This window comes from Lathyrus oleraceus, chromosome 7, assembly GCF_024323335.1.
Source record: "Lathyrus oleraceus cultivar Zhongwan6 chromosome 7, CAAS_Psat_ZW6_1.0, whole genome shotgun sequence".
NCBI lineage: Eukaryota > Viridiplantae > Streptophyta > Magnoliopsida > Fabales > Fabaceae > Lathyrus > Lathyrus oleraceus.
The window spans coordinates 166,259,687-166,277,403 of record NC_066585.1 but is presented as its reverse complement, the minus strand read 5'-3'; the positions used below and the strand labels follow the sequence as shown (position 1 = coordinate 166,277,403).

Genomic DNA, 17,717 nt, shown 5'->3' with positions numbered 1-17,717 from the left:
ATCGAACAAAACAAGTTATGAACATCAAACTTCCAATCACGATTTCTCTCACTATACTCAACCAAATCACAAACTATAAGCATCATGATAACCTATAATCAAAGACCTACCAGAGCCATATGATAGTTTATGCAATTAAGGCATTCGAAAAAATACCTTATGGATGAAGCAGTGATGAATCTGGATGTTTCCACGCGTGCAAAGGTGAAACAGATGCAGTTTATGGATGAGGAAGTTGAATGGAAAAGGTTCACCAGCTCAGAGATGCTTCACGTGCAAGATCCATCCATTTGCCATTGTTGATCAAGCTTCCAACAGTTGGAATTCTTCCCTCTTTTGGCACGGATTTGATGAAACAGATCTTCAATAAGCCTTGTGGAGCATGGATCCAAGAAGAATTAACAAGATTGATGAAGATTTGGATCAAAATTGATGAAAAAAGTGTGTGTAGGTTTTGGAGAATTGAGAGAATTGGAGGGAAATTCAGTTACCAATCTTGAGAAGTGTGATGTAATTAGCAAATTCTGTTATGCTTAGTAACTTATACTCACTCCTTAATCCATTTCTTAATCTCAATTATCAAAATTGGAAGTGATTAGCACTAATGAGCTTTAAGTGAAAGTCCAAAAATGACCTTGCCAATTAACCAATGTAACAGTGCCATGACAGTTGGAGCAAGTTTCATTTAGCATTTGGAGTGTGTTGGAAGTGGTCTCATGTGCATTGGCCTTGTATTTCTCAAAATCACATGTTCACACCAAAAATGCAATTGAATCCACTTGAAAAATGACTTTTTGCCATGACCATTTTTGATGAATTTTGACCATACACCATGAAAGTACATGTGAAATGGGGTTTGCTCACAAAAAGATCACCCAAATTGGACATTCCATGTGAAAGTTATGCCACTTTGATTATAGGCATTTTTGGAAAATGAATGGACCATATCTTGCTAACCACACATGGGAATTTCAAGTTCTTGGACTTTTTGGAAAGGTGAGAGCAAGATCTACAACTTTCATGTCGAACAAATTTCCATTTGAAGCTTTTTTGGACATGTAATTTTGTGGTGAAAAACTTTCCATTTTTGGAAACTTCCATTACAAGTCACTTTCTATTTTTGGCAATTTTTTTGTCTGACTTTATTTTCTTCATTCTTGAGGTTTGAAATGTCAAATGAAACTTGTTTCAACATGAATGAAGTGTATCCAACTCTCTCCCACCTCCAAATCCATAAAATCAAGCACAGTTGACCACAATTGACTTTTTCAACTGATAGATGAATCTGGCAATGCACTGATCAAGTTGAGCCCCAATTCTCTGATGAAATGGCTCAAGGATGAAACCCTAGCCTCCATAAGCTCAATAAAATCACATGATGATCCCCATATCCATTATAGCCCCCCTCTCCTTGCCATGCTCTGATTGGCCCAATGCAACTGATTAGGGTTGACCAGTGGTCAAAACCCTAATCCCCAGGTATCTGATCAATCTCTTGAACCTCTTGGATGATATCAAGACCATGATGATGATGATGTATCATTGCAACCAAGATGAAGACCAATCCCCCTTGAGAATCAAAACCCTAATTTGATCCCCACATCCTCAGATGATTAGTGATCCAGTCCAATGAAACCCTAACTTGCATCATGACCTCTTCATCTCCTGATCAAGACTTATGAGGATGACTTGCACAATGTAACCACATGACATGCAATATGCAATGCCTAATGACCTAAAAAATGATATGCAATAGGTTATGCTAGTCCCAAGAGAGGAGGGCAAATTTTGAGGTGTTACAAACATGTTTAACGATATTTTGGAAGGACGTGATCCCAATGTGCAATATACAATCAATGGGACACCATATAATATGGGGTATTATTTAGCAGATGGTATATATCTCGAGTGGGCTACATTTGTCAAGACTATTTCAATGCCACAGGGAGAAAAGAAAAAATTATTTGCTCAACATCAAGAATCGGCTAGAAAAGATGTGGAGCGAGCATTTGGAGTGCTTCAATCTCGATTTGCAATTATACGTGGCCCAGCGCGTGCTTGGCACATGGACACTCTCAAGCATACCATATATGCCTGCATCATATTGCACAACATGATTGTGGAAGACGAACGACATACATATGAAGGTAATTTTGATTACTCTTATGATAATGTGGATATCAATAACTCAACAACTGAAACATTTAGCGGTCCTCATCCGAATCTTGCAACAAGACCAGAAAGAAGAACAAGTATTCAAGAAAAACAAGTTCGTCGTAAACTTCAAGGAGATCTAGTCGAATATATTTGGGAACGTTTTGGACATGAAGATGATGAAATTTAAGTTTGATTAATTATGTGATGTTATTTATTTTTATTGTTTTTAATTATATATCATGTATTTGAGATTAATTTTAATTATCATTTTAAATTATAAATTTAATTTAAATTTTCTTTATTTTATATCAAATTTAATTTAAAACACTAAAATTATTATTTTAATTAATATAAAATTTAATATGAATAAAATATTAATATATAAAATAAAGTTGTGAGATCCAATCTGAGTTCTTCAGAGTTGCACCATTGGAGTGAAAAAGTAGTTGAGTTGCTTCAAGCTGATGTGGCTTAATAGGTCCCACAAAAAACCCAAAAATGGGTTCACGGTTGGAGATGCTCTAAGTGCAGTCTATTGAATTATATGACTAATTGATATTATTTGAGTTACTTTAGTATTATCTTATATAATTGTTTTTGTGTTCATTACTTTTTGTGTATTAACGAGCGTATTAATTGATATAAGATGAGGATGGATTATTGACCATAAGTCTACGTCTGAACTAGGACACATAATCGACATAGTAATTAAGAATTAGTGATTGTAAGTTGTTCCAAGTGAACTAACGAATTTAGTAACGCCTAATTTAACTCTGAATTTGCTTAAGGAATTTGGGAATTATTGTGTAAATTAATGAGTTATACACCAAGGAATTGAGTGTAGTGGTCTTGTTAATTCGGTGGGAGATTTTAGTGTATTGTAATGTATAATGCACATTTCATCAACATGTATAATTAGGGGATTCGAAATAAAGATCTAATTGCATTTCATTATCAAATTTTTTTCGTTTATTTTCTCGTTCTTGTTTGTGAACCAACACCATCGAAAAACCCAATTATTTATTTTAAATTGTGCTATTTTACTTTGTCAAATTTACGATCCCTGTGGAGACGAATTCAATTTATTACTTTGATACCACTGATACACTTGCTAGTCTATTCCATCAAATTTTTGGTGTTGTTGCCGAAGATTGTTAAAAAATTTCACAAGGCAATATTGTGCGATGTTTTAAATTTATTTTTTGTTTCATTTTATTTTGTCAGGTTTTAATTTTTATTCTACTTTTTGTCAGTTTGATTTGGTGCAGTGCTACTAGGGTATTGTTTATTTGTTTATGCGAGTTTCGGATACGATGATGAAACCGATAGACCCAAAAATCGAAAGGATGGTGTGATTCGTCAAGCTAAACGAGAAACACTGCAAATCATCGAAGAACCAAATAAGAAAAATAATAGATGTCAGCTCCATTGAGACAAACATTGAGAGAATATTGCAAAAGGACTGATGATGTGCAGATTTCACTAGGATTTCAACCGACCAACCCTATAAATTTTGACGTTAAGAATTATGTACTTTTAGGTTTGAAAGGTAAGTCGTTCGACAGGAAAGCAATCATAGATCCTTGGGAGCATCTCGCTAAAGTTTATGAGACATGCTCAATTTTACGAGATATCATTAAGGATCAGGTAAAATTACATTTGTTTGGTTTTTCCCTGATAGGTCGTGCAAAGGGTTGGTTGTAATGCATCCCAAATGAAACTATTCATACCTGCTCAGTTTGTAGAGAAAAAAACTGCAATTGTTTTTTTAATCAATTGATGAATTGGAGGACAAGTTCTTGGATATGTATTATTCAAATGCTCAGTTTGTAGAGAAAAAAACTGCAATTTCCAACTTTGATCAAGAAGAGTATGAGTCATTATGTGATGCATGGGAAATGTTGAAGTTGTTACTCCGTAGGTGCCTGAATCATAATATAAGTGTTATGGAAAAGATGACACACTTTATCTAAGGGTTGAGAACACAAACGTGAAATCTTATTGCCTTAACTCGAGGTACATTGAGAGAAAAAACTGATAAAGAGTTAAAGACACTGATTGAGAATGTGTTAGAATGAGTACTACTTAAGTGAACTAGTAATGAAACAAAAAGGTATTCATGCAATTGATTAAAAAAAACACTGGATGCTCAAATAAAAGCACTTTTTAAATAGGTAGTTGCATCCCAACTAGCCCAAGCTAATGTTAGCCAAGTTCATACACTCCGTTACAATTTTGTGGAGAGGGGCATGCTGGTAACTATACAAAGTTGAGAGTGTAGAATTTCAATATGCTAATTTTTAGAAGAACAATCCGTATTCCAACACCTACAATCATGGTTGAAAAGACAACCTGAATTTCAAACGGAGAAACAATCAAACTTTGAATGCTAATCAAGAAGTTCAATAGGTTCCCCAAGCACCTCAGTGTAAACCTTCACCAATAGAGGAAACCTTGGTCAACTTCATGAAAGCAACTCAGTCAAGTTTTAAACAGGTTAACAAGAATAAAAAAGACATGTTTAAGACTCATACAGAAATGACACAAAATCATATAACCATGAACAAGAATATTAAAGCCTGAATAAGAACTTAGAGATGCAAATCAGTCAATTATCTTGACAAATGGTAGCACAATCTAGTTCGAATGGGGGATTTATTGGTAATACAGTGGATAACTGTTAAAAACCCTTTTTCAGTGGTTTTTCAATTAAGGGTAAGTATTTTTGTATCGTCTCCACAGGGATTAGTGCGACATAACTGGCATTCAACAATTAATATAATTTTAAGGAAAAAGTAACAAGAGTTTTGGTTTCGGAAAGTAATGATTGCAACAATTTGTAACAACGGTAAATGGTTTTAAGAAATTAACAATTAGAGAAATATGTCAAGATTGGATTTCATTAACCTTTCTCATATGTATTTTCTTAATCTAGCATGTGAACATGTTTATCAATCTTTATTATCATGTATCCTCTCAATATCGTTTAGATCTAAAGCGATATTGTGAATACTGCCGTATTGATTACTAAATGATCTCTCAACCTAATAATCAACACAATAATCTTAAACTTAATACAAGTGAATATCAATTTACAAATCTATATCTAGAGTTTACTCATTAATAGATGATTATCTTAGGTCTAGGTTTGAAAGATATTTATCAATAGTAATCCAAACCAAAGAAAGACACGAAAGCAAAGATAATATCAATATTGATTAATAACTTATTTCACAAGACAAGATTTAAACAAAATACATACGATCAAGATTAACTACCTCCAATTTGGACAAAAAGGGTTTAGCTACTTTAACCATAGTAACTTGCACGAAAATAGATGACAAGATATGAATAAGTATCCAAGTTAATTAATCGATCAAGGTTGCGTATTGGCTCAGATTCAATGGATTATAAGTTATTGATCTTACAATGAGTTTTAGGGCATAAAAATATCAAGTGTTCCTCCAAATTTTGATTTTGTTGCTATTTATAGAAAAATAAAATTTCTTATCTCGCCCAACGACTAAAAGCTCGCCCGACGAAATCACCTTTATGAAAGTCCCTTCTGCCAGCACACATACCTCAAACCACCCTTGGAGAATTTCTTGTCTCTCCCAGCAACCAAGACCTCATCCGACGAGCTTCCTGCTTAAAACCTCGCCCGACGACCATGCCAACTTTTCCTACTTAAATTCTTATTCTTTGCCTCTCCTTCACTTCGTTGGGAGAGCTCGCCCTCACTTTGCTCCTTCTCGCTGGGCGAGCTTGCTGACTTCTCTCTTCCTTGATTTGTGACATTTTCTTTATTTTGTGTAGTCATTTTTGGATTAATTCATCAATTTCCTGCATACTAACACACCCATCAAAGATACCACAACTAAATGCAATTAAAGTTACATTCTATCAAAAATCGGGGAATTAAATGATTGAAAATGTAAAATTGAGCTTACAAATTCCAAGTTTTTATGTGAAATTATAGTCGAATTTGACACTCATCAAACTCTCCCCAACTTGAATCTTTGTTTGCCCTCAAATAAAGTTTAAACTCTCTTAAAAGAAAACAAGAAGATTTACTCAAACTTCAAAATCACGAGAAACATGCATGGTTCAAATTTAACAGATGCACGCATGCAGGTATTGCTCAATCACTTTATAGAATCAAAACATGAATATGAATTAAGTTATAAACACAAAAATCATGTAATACATTCTCAAGCAACAACATTTTCATACTTGAATCATCCTAACTTTCATCTTCATAAAATGGATGAAGAATTTTATACTCATTTATTCGGGACAAATACTCTCATATGATAATCTTGTTAACATCCAGATCAATTCATGCATTCCTCTCAACAATTATTGCGAAATCATATAAACATAGATCACTAAGGGCTTTTCATGGTTGAAACTTGTCCGGATTTCACAACAAATGGTCATTTCTGAGGTTTTTGAAACAACATTAGTTTAAAATTTTATGAAGAACACTTCAAGTTGATATAACATCTATTCTTGTTCTTTTCTCATTCTCTTTTTCATCCCTCAATGTCTTTTGATAGCCAATGCAATCTTTTTTCTTTGTTGTTTTTTTCTTTATTTTATTTCTCTTCATTGGCCCTTTTTAACATTTTTCTTTTTCTTATTTCATTCAACTAAAATTTTCCCCTAACTTTAAACATTTATTTCTTTCCTTTCAAGAACATGTTCTTCATTTTTGTTTTGTTTTTTTGTTTCAACAAAGTTAGGTTGTGTTTACTTTGAAGAAAAAATTTGCAATAAATCATTTTTTTTTAATTTTTCAATTGATTCATTCAAGACTTTTATGGCTCAAAGGGTTTTTCAAATACTCACTCTCTCACAAGGTAAATTGAAGTCATCTTTGGTTTAGTGGTATTTCTCATTAAATAAATGCCTTGATCCTTTCACTGCTTTCATAAATTTACAACAAATGTAAGATTTAACATGAATCAACCGAGCTAAAATAAGAATTATTAGTCATCCTTAGCAATTTAGTGAACAATTGATAGTTTTCTCACAATTTCTGATTTAGTCCTAAGTTATTCAAGAATTTGAAACAAGTTTTTGCAAAATGATGCATGAAATGATTTTGCATAAAGAACAAAGTTCAAATTCATGCTAACATTCTACAAAGAAATAACCATGTACTTTTCTTGCATGCTTCACATCAAAATTTCTATTATCACCATTACATTTTTGTTAAACAGCTTTAAAACTTGATTGAGTCTTGATTTGCTTCTATAAGCAAGTTAGAAAACTAAACTTGATGACAAACAACAAAATTTTCTTTCCTAAACAAAATTAAAACATGCAACATAATCAACAACAACTTAATAATTACTTGAACATTCAATTTTTTTTGGGTGTAAACATCGACAAAAGGGTACTCCCCAAAAGACTTAAAAGTAGAATTACACATCCCCAAAATAGTTTTGAACTACAACCGAAAGTAGAGCAAAAATAAAATTCAACCTAAATAAAAGCATAAACATAAAAAGAAATGATGACCGAAAAGATTTTAAAATTATTCACATTGTAATAGAAAGTTTTTCGTCATTGTCACCTCCTCCAAGGCTCACTCCTCATCATCAGGACTTGATTCTGAAGGAGAAGGGTGATCCAAAATGCAGCGGAAATTAAAATTTTCTCCTTTAGTGATCCTTACGAATGGGCATGATCAGTGATAGAATAGTTACCTCTTGTGATGATTGAAACCTTTGATGCAGATCTACGGAGCGATCACGAACGTTGAACGATGACAACGCCTCTACTCAGTCCACACGAACGGATTCTGATAACATGAAATAATATCACATTTTTGGACTTGATTTAATTAAATTATATTATTATTTGTTTCAATTTATTTCATATTATTCGATATTACGTGGTATTTTCCCTTCTATTTGTCTCAGGTAACTTATTTGAAGCTTAAGTGAAAAAGGAAGAAAAGGAGGTGCAAAAAGAGGATGAAAGAGAATTCCACTAAAGCCCAGCCCACAACTACAAAGGAGATGCGCTGAGAGGCTGTGACGAGCGCCACGCATGGTGTGACGAGCGTCACGCCTTTCTACTCTGTGTTACGAGCGTAACACATGGTGTGACGGACGTCACACCCCACTCCTATATTTTTGACTTTGACGCATCCACGAAGTACGCTTTGAAGCGGTCAGCCAAACGTGCCAAATTTTGCTCCAACAAACTTTTCTCCACGGATCCCTCATTCAAAACCAAGTCTCCCTTGATTTTCTCAACCACCAAAACCAAGTCTCCCTTGATTTTCTCAACCACCAAGACCAAATGAACACTATATAAAGGACCCAAATGGGAAAAATTGGGGACGGCCGACTTTTACATTTTTTTTTACGCTCTGCAATTTAGTTTTCAGCTTTCTAGCTTTTAGCATTTTTTTTCTTTTTCAGCAACTGTAGCGGTGTATTCGTCACTTTATGGTCTATTGATTAAACCAAAAGCAAAGTATACAAAGAATCGAGTCGCCACCGCACTTTTATTTATCCAAAGGACTGGCTAAAAAGCGAACAAAAGCCTAAGAAGTTTTACGCGTAGAAAACTAATGAAAAGATCAGAGATCGGGGTAAGGGGTAAATTACGCAATGGGAAGGTGTTAGGCACCCAAAACGTCCTAGTTACTCCTAGGGAGCCCTTTTCACACTTGTTGAATGAAAATGTTATTTGTTATGAAATATTTATTGTGCAAACATGAATGGGATGATGAGAAAAGAATGTACAAGTTATTATTTTTGTGTTTGAACGGATGAACCCGTTGCCTACGTACCTTTCCATGAAAAGGTAAAGGATCAAAACGCCGTAGTTCGGCTAAAAACTTCCAAAAGTTAGTGGATTCAATTTTAAAACACAAGCACTAAGGCTTTTCATTACCAATGGGAGAAAACTCAACCTGAATCAACAATCCACCATGCGAGGATAGCTTCAACATACTAGTGAAGGGTTAACCCTATAATAAGTATGGAAGACTTACAATCAACTCACTAAGGACAAGGTAAGATTTACATCAACCACTATGGTAATTGAAACCTATGGCTAATGTGTGAGAAAACTTAACAAGAATGGACAAAGCCACAAAACACTTGAATGGGTGAAGTTAATTGATTATGATTATTCACAAAAGGATGGTCAAGGTATGATTAAGATCAATTCAAAAGAAGTATTTACAAAAGTGAAATTTGAAAATCAAGGACTTAAGGTCCAGGTTTCTAATTTGAAAAGAGGTGAGAATGTTTGCACAATATTTATCTCAGGTTTTGAAAACAATGTGTGAAAAGGTTCTAGGACAAAATGGGGATGAATGGATAATGGAATGTAAAACTTCTCAGAAGGCTTCACCTCTTGAAATCATATAGAAGATGATTCAAGTGTGTCCTTTGGAATCAGGCAACAAATGAGCAATAACAAATGCACAAAGTAACAAAAGAAAGGTCAACAACAGCGGATACCGGATGCCACTCAATGGTCTTATACCAGTCTCCTAAAACAAACAAGGATATCAGAGGCCACTCTATGGACTTATACCAATCTCCATCAGAACAAAACAAAAACAAAACATGGATGTCAGCTGCCAATCTATCTGGACTTATGCTAACCTCCACAGATGATCATAGGAAAACAAATGCCAATAACATGGACTCACAATTGAATCCTCACATACAACAACAAGCTCAAGCAAAGAGCAAAGAGGATATGAGTGACCAATGAAATGGTCTTACACTTTATCCCTTCCATATCCTAGGAACAATGGCCAATGAATGGACTTACAGTTGTCCTCAATGGGCAAACCAAAGATATGTCATAAAGACAAATGAAATGATGATGATCATGCACTAATGAACAATTAATGATGATAAATACATAATGGCAAACTCAAACAAATATGCACAAATGAGTCAAGTAATCAAGCCAACAAGGCAAATAGCACACACTATACAAAAGCAATTAGGCTCACACAAGGTTAGGCATTGAAGCCAACTGGAATAGGGTAAATGGTGCTCTTAACCTTGACATTGAGGGTCAAGGTGAAGCAGATGAAAGGATATGAGGGGTGTGCCTCATTACTCTTATCCCTGGTCAGGGAGAGTATCAGATGATAGAAGGTGTGGGAGTTCAGAAAGTTGGAACTCTCTCCACAAGTCAATGACTCTATAGATCTTGGGTTAATATCCCACAATGCTTCAACATGTAATGTGAGCAAAGGGATGACACACAGAATAGTAGGAGATGGACTATACATCTCTTTTATCTACCAATTGCCTTATCAAAGGACTTTTCCTGCTTGGGGATAAAAGTAAACAATCACAAGCATTGCCTCTTAAGGAGGACTTCAGACAGTTGCCTGGCCAAGTAACAAGCCAGGTCTTCCAGACTACATGAAGAAGAGGATGTTATACCTCAATGCTAATGCTATCAAGAAAAGCAAAAGCAAGTTCTCAATGGAACTAAAGCAACTAATGTACCTGAAATCAATCAAATATAATCAGTACACCAATCACAAAGTCAAAACAGACAAGATAAGGACCAACAGTCAACACAATCAATCACATGTTCAAAGCACAAGCTCAAATCAAATGAGTTAGAGGCATCCTACAAAACAAACCAAGTTAGTCCCTAACAATTAAATAAACCAACTCAATCAAATGTGAATCAATCTCCTTAAGGCATGTGCTTCTTTAACCTGAAAATCAAACTCAAACATGAGAAGTAGACCACTAGGACAAAGCCTAGGGTCAAAAGGAGGTGAAAAATTTAAAACAGAACATGAAACTTGACAACAATCAAGGTTAAGCAATCAAGAACAATGTCCAAGTGGTCCCATATCAAAATCATGGACCAATTTCATTTCATACACAAATCATGTCAAAGTGTGCAAGTGTGAATCACATTGGAGCAACCAGAATGAACACAATCATATCAATACCAAAATGGCTCAATAAATTCCAAGAAAATTCAAGTCTAAACAGAACACATTTAATGAGCAACATACCAAAATTCATTGCATTTGGACAAGCATAGGTATGGAAATTAAAATCACTAAGTCATGGTATGCATAAGCAAGCTCAAACAAGGCCACAAATGGTACATCAACTTCAAACAATCATAAAACAGAAACCAAACATGATAAATGAATGAAACCAAAGCCATGGAAAACTTCAAGATGTCTATAATACACATGCCAAATTTCAAGTCCATCCAATAAACCTCAAGAATTTCCAAATCATATGAGATCATGACTCACAAAAGGTTCACAATTGACTAAACAGCAAAGAAAATGTCAAACAAATTGGAAATGGATCTAACAATTCTATGAAAAATCATGCTCAAACCTAACATCTAGATGCATCAACATGCAAAAATTCAGAGCAATTGGCATTAAAATGGCATGGTAACAAAAATCAAGAATTTGGACAAAAAATAGTGTGACACACATTGTCACACATATAGTGATCACATCATATCTCAACATCCAGAAAGGCAAAAATAGCAAACTCAAAGCCAATAGATCACTTAAGGTGTCTAGATCACACATGAAAAATTTCAGCTCCATCCAATTAAGTATCATGATTTCACAAATGCAATGGTGAGCAAAGTGCAAGGCATGGTATACAAGAACAAACCCTAGGCATTTATTTTTTTCAACCGTGCACAAATCTTGAAAAAATAATCATAAAAAAGTAGACCAGATGGTGAACAATTCAAAAAAAATTGCATGTGATTTGGATTTGTATTTTATGAGTTATCATTTTTTTTATGTGATGAAAAATTAAAAAATGAATGAACAAGCAAGGATGAACATATGAAGCCTAAGGTAAAAATGCAAAATGACAAATGAAGAAATGATGGAATCCGGAATCGAAGTGTGTGTGCGTTTGAAAACTGGCGCGTTCAATGATGAAACGCCCCGTTTCATTTAAATACGTGGCATACGGCAATTGGCTACATGGCTTACAAATAGCTAAAACACATGCAAACATGGCTAATGCAGATTGAAACGCGATCTGGATACGAAATTCAAGCATTCATCATCGTGTTCTTGCTGTTCATCATCAACATGAACTTTTTGTCACAGAAATGGAAAAAAATTATATCAATCGAAACATCCTTCATCATGCATCACATATCCATCAATGATTTGTTCTAATTTTAACCACAACAAAAGAATCAATCAAGATAAGTTTCATCATTCAAATTTCAAATCAAGATATCTTACTCAAAACTTAATGAAATTGCACGATTCAACTTGCAGAATGATCTACATACTAAGATCTACAAAAGCCCTATGATAATTGTGAGAATTGGAGTGGTCGAGTTCTCACCTCTTTGAAGGAGCAGATCTTGATTTGCTTGTTTCAAGGCTCCAATTGTGAAAACAGTTGATCTATGATGATGCAGAAGATGAATGAAGGCAAGAATTCAGCTCAACAATGCTCGATCCTCTTGAAAACTCCAACTGCCATATGAATGTGCAAGGTTCAACAGTCAAGATCCAGCATGAATTTTCCACAATTCTTCTTCAACAGATCTCCAATAACATCTGCAGATGATGATTAGCACAAGAGAAAACAAAAAGAATGATGAAATTTGATGAACAAAGTGAAAAAAGTTTTGAAAGAATTTGAGAGAATTTGAGATTTTTGGATTTGGATCTGAGATTGTGAATGTTGATGCAGAATTCTGTTACAATTAAGACTATATAGTACCTGTTAATCACACTAGCTAAACATGATTAGGCAAAATGGATTGGATTAGTGAAAATGAACATGTTAATGGAAATTGGCCAAAATGCCCTCATGCAAATATAACCAATGGAACAGTAAAATTTCACTTGCAGCAAGTCACAAAAACTGTTTTAAGGCCATTGCAATTGGTTTGGAATGAAAATTATGCTTACTTTTCAAAATCACTTTTTCCCACCAAAATTCAAAATTGATTCACTTGAAAAATGACCTTTTTGTGTGATGATTTTTGATGAAATGTAATGAATGATTATGATGAAGCATGTCAAATGGAGTTTGCTCAAAAAAGAATCACATGAATTGGCCTTTTGGTTCAAAAGTTATGCAACTTTGAAGTTCAACTTTTCTTGAAAATGATTTGACCATAACTTGCCAACCACACATGAGAAATGAGTGTTCTTGGACTTTTTGGAAAGGTGAGAACAAGATCTTCAACTTTCATGTTGGGAAAATTTCATTTGAAGCATTCTTGGACATGTAATCTTGAGGAGAAGGACTTTCCATTTTTGGCAGTTTGAAATTACAGGTCACTTTCTATTTTTGGAAAGTTTTCACCTGACCTCAAATCCTTCAATGTTGATGTTTGAAATGTCAAATGAGACTTGTATGGACATGAATGAGGTCTTTCTAACCATCTCCCACCTTTAAATCCCTGATCAAATGCACAGTTGACCACAATTGACTTTGCTAGGGTTTCAGTTGTCCTAGCCATGTTCTGATGAATTTCAAGCCTCTTCCACTTGAGATCTTGACTCAAAATGATGTCACAACTCATATGAGCTTCTCATGAATGATCATGGTGCCCAAATTCTTCAAGAATGGCCACCATCTATTGCTCAATGAAAGCCTTTGCCTGTCTTGACCTAGTTTGCTTCATCTGCAAGTAACATGGTTAGATGACATATTTTTGTACTTTTGGTTAGTAAACAAATGAAAAGCAATGATATACAAATGCAAAACATGCTTGGTGATCAAGAACCACTCTCAAAAGGTATCCCACCCATAGGGAAGGAAACTAGGTGTACAATGATCCTTGAGGCAATGATATGATATGACATGAGCCATGAGGGATCTTAGGGACAAAATTGGGGTCTTACAACAACCTTGTTTCTGTTGCCATTATTTTTACAACATCATATTTTTTTTCAGCATTCCATATTTTTCTTCAGCAATTTATTTCCTTTGTTAGTTTAATTTTTTAGGCATTCAATTAATTTTCTCACAATAGTTTCTACACCGGAAACTATTGTGTAACCTTAACTAGATCTAACCTTACGTTAGATCATAGTATTTTATTCCTTCGCCTTTATTTTACTGTCTGATCGAAGATTGTGAAGAACAAATCCAACCGGTCTGTGGTGGAGTGTTCAAGCATCGAAGTTAGAGAACAATCATGATTTCTATTAATTTTACAGGTTCTTTAATTTATTGTTTTAATTTATATATGCTCTGCACTGCTAGTTATCTATATTGTTTGCCTGATATGGCTTTAATTAAGCGTAATAATTGTTTAAGCCTGTTTAACATGTCCGGCTAATTAAAATAGATATCGGTATGTAAAGTAAGCGGAATAAGGAATCAAAACTAAGTTGGTTAAATTTTATTTAAAATTAAAGTCACTCTTTTTATGGTCTCAATTTACAGAGTTAATACCAAAGTTTTTGTACGAAAGTAAAAGACATAAAGAAGTTAAAATCAATAGAACGAGAGTTTGAGTTTTTAACTGGACAGTGTAAATTGGACATTAATTCTAGATCAGGGCGAAAGGAATTTTTAGAGTTAATTAAATTCTAATCTTTTTCAAAAAGTATTTTTAAAGGTTGAATGTGAGGACGAGAGTTAAACATTTGAATTTAACTATATAATCTAAGTCAACAGAGCGAGAGTTTGAGACAAGGGTGTTTAAACGCTTAGTGTTTTCTTAAAAAGAGTTTCTACGGATTCTATTGTTTTCAAAAAGTGATTTTGGACTTAACTAATAAGTGACAGCTACGTTAATATAAAATCATAGTTTATTCAACAGAGCGAGAGTTTGATATAAGACTTTTAATCAATAGTGTCTACTGAAAAGATTTGTTTTAAAACCAAGAAACCAACGAAGAATTGATTCCCTAATTTCGACGAACTACATGCCAATATCCGCTTATTAGATATTTAATTTAGATCTTATTTTAGTTTTAACTTTTCCCCCAAACAATCAAAGTATTATCCGCCTTAGCTTGACGAAGTAACCTTAGAAAACAGTATATCGATTCATAAGTCCCTGTGGGATCGATATCTTTTAAAACTACGCGATAGAACTGTGCACTTGCAGTTTGTACCCCAAATTCGACTCATAAAGTCGCGATCAGATTCCTTCAATCTCAGTGCTAGCTGCTACGAATGAAGGCTTTGAATAAGAGAGAGAGAGAGAGAGAGAGAGAGGGAAAACGAAAGTGCAACCGCACTGAATGCTTCTGCACAAGGGTTCTATTTATAGAACCACTTGTGTGGGCTTCAAGCTAAAAAGCCCACTTAAGTGTAAGTGACCCATATTTTATAATATGCCAAAATCACTTAAGCGTGTGGTACCTTACCATATTTCGTATTCTACTTAAGTACATCGTACCTTACGATGTTCTACAATTCACTTAAGCGCACCAGACCTTACGGTGTTCCTTAGTTACTCTATCTCTCATCAATCCGTCCTTTGTGTGTGATCCTGTAGGTTTTCGCGGCATTGGCAATTATATTAAATCACGTATTTAACATAATAAACAGTGAGCGGTATCTAGCAACACATCACTGCTACCCAAGACACGAAAATGTCATGTGATCTGACAAATCCTTCTGTGATAATACTTATGTGTACAATTACCCTTTTGCCCTTATGTCTATATTGAACACAAGGCATAGACCGTGTCATCCTTGTCCAAATCAATATTGGGCCCATAAACATTTATCCTGTTACACAGGATGGGCAAATTCCATCTAGGTCACTCATGTCCCTTAGCATGCTTCGTGGAGTACCCATCAACTGTCTTTATGGTCATCCAGTTACGGACAATGTTTGATCAGCAATAAAGCACTCGACTCTACATCTAGGGTCCATAGTGGTTTCAGGTCGAAGGGTGGTATACATCATTATCACCATGAGAATACCTTATGACACTTTGCATAACATTCTATATAGTATTCTCATAGCGGGTCAATCCAGTATAAATATTACTCTTAATATTCATGTCTATGTTTAAAACTTGATAACTCCTTATCCATGATCCATGAGATGTGATCATCAGTCTATATACATAATAGTCTTAATGCTTTAATGTTATCCCACTTCATAATAAAGCTTGACTACGGATACTTTAAGAATAATGTCCTTATGTTTAATGTGATCTCAAAGTCACACTTGATACATTAAACGGACTAGCTATTCTAGGGACTTTATTAAACAAACATAATAAAGAAAAAGCCTTTTATTATTAATAAATAATTCGATACAAGCACCAAAAGTATTGGCCTCTAGGGCTTACACCAACAATCTCCCACTAGCACTAGAGCCAATCAGGCATACCCCTAATGCCCACAGATCTAGTATGGCCATCATGCTTTTTCTGTGCAAGAGACTTTGTCAGTGGGTCAACAATATTGTCAAGTGTAGGTACTCTGCATATTTTCACATCTCCTCTATCTATTATCTCTCGAATGAGGTGATAACGCCTAAGTATGTGTTTGGATCGTTGGTGAAATCTAGTCTCCTTAGCTTGTGCGATAGCACCATTGTTATCACAATAGAGACCAATGGGATCCACAATTCTAGGAACCACGCCAAGTTCACTAATGAACTTTTTGATCCAAACAACTTCCTTTGCTGCGCTTGAGGTAGCAATATACTCGGCCTCAGTTGTAGAATCATCAACTGTATCTTGCTTTGAACCTTTCCAGCTCACAGCGCCACCGTTTAAGCAAAACACATAACCAGATTGCGATCTAAAGTCATCCTTATCTGTCTAGAAGCTAGCATCGGTGTATCCAATTACAGCCAGCTCTTCCTGACCTCCATATATCAAGAATGAGTCCTTAGTCCTTCTCAAATACTTGAGGATATTCTTGACAGTTACCCAATGAGCATCACCAGGATCAGATTGGTACCTACTCGTTGCACTTAAAGCATACGAGACATCTGGTCGAGTACATAACATGGCATACTGTAACACCCCAAAATTTGCCCTCCTCATTCACGCATTCATTTTTAGGTCATTTAACATTTCATATTGCATTTCATCATGTCAATCAGAATCAGATCCAAGAAACTTTATTTAAAAAAAAAACAAAAAAAAACGAAAAAAAAAAATAATAAAAATAATAATAATAAAAAAAATAAATTAATTAAATAAATAAATAAATAATAAATAAATAAATAAATAAAAGAAAAATCTTGGACTTGGACCTCTCTCATTTGAGCCCACAAAGCCATGAAAATCAAGTTATAAAAGAGGGAGAACAGACAGAAAAAGAAGGAGAAGCAAAATACTCTGAGGTTTCCTTGGAACAAAACTGGACAAAACCTGAAGGGAAACCTACAAGCTAATCTGCAGCAACCTCCAGGCAACTCTGAAAGGTTCATTCTGACTCACACACTTTCAGCTCAAGCAAACCCTAACATTGGTTTGCAAATCCAGCCGTGCCATTTGATTTCAACCGATCTCTCCAATCAGGTTTGCCCTATATCCATCATCTCTATGCTTTCAATTTGAATACTCTGAATGTATGAGGTATTATGGGTGAATTTGATAC

At 34.7% G+C, this 17,717-nt stretch overlaps 1 protein-coding gene across 1 annotated transcript; it reads left to right on the top strand.

The window, feature by feature from the left end:
• The first annotated feature begins 1,804 nt into the window (after window positions 1-1,804).
• Window positions 1,805-2,344, top strand: LOC127102635 (uncharacterized). Its single transcript, XM_051039981.1, has one exon. It carries the CDS (start codon window positions 1,805-1,807, stop codon window positions 2,342-2,344), a length of 540 nt encoding a protein of 179 aa, XP_050895938.1.
• The last annotated feature ends 15,373 nt before the right edge of the window (window positions 2,345-17,717 follow it).

What these genes read in the sequence shown, in the direction of transcription:
- LOC127102635 (XM_051039981.1), top strand. Translation starts at nt 1,805, where the DNA reads ATGTTTAACGATATTTTGGAAGGACGTGATCCCAATGTGCAATATACA.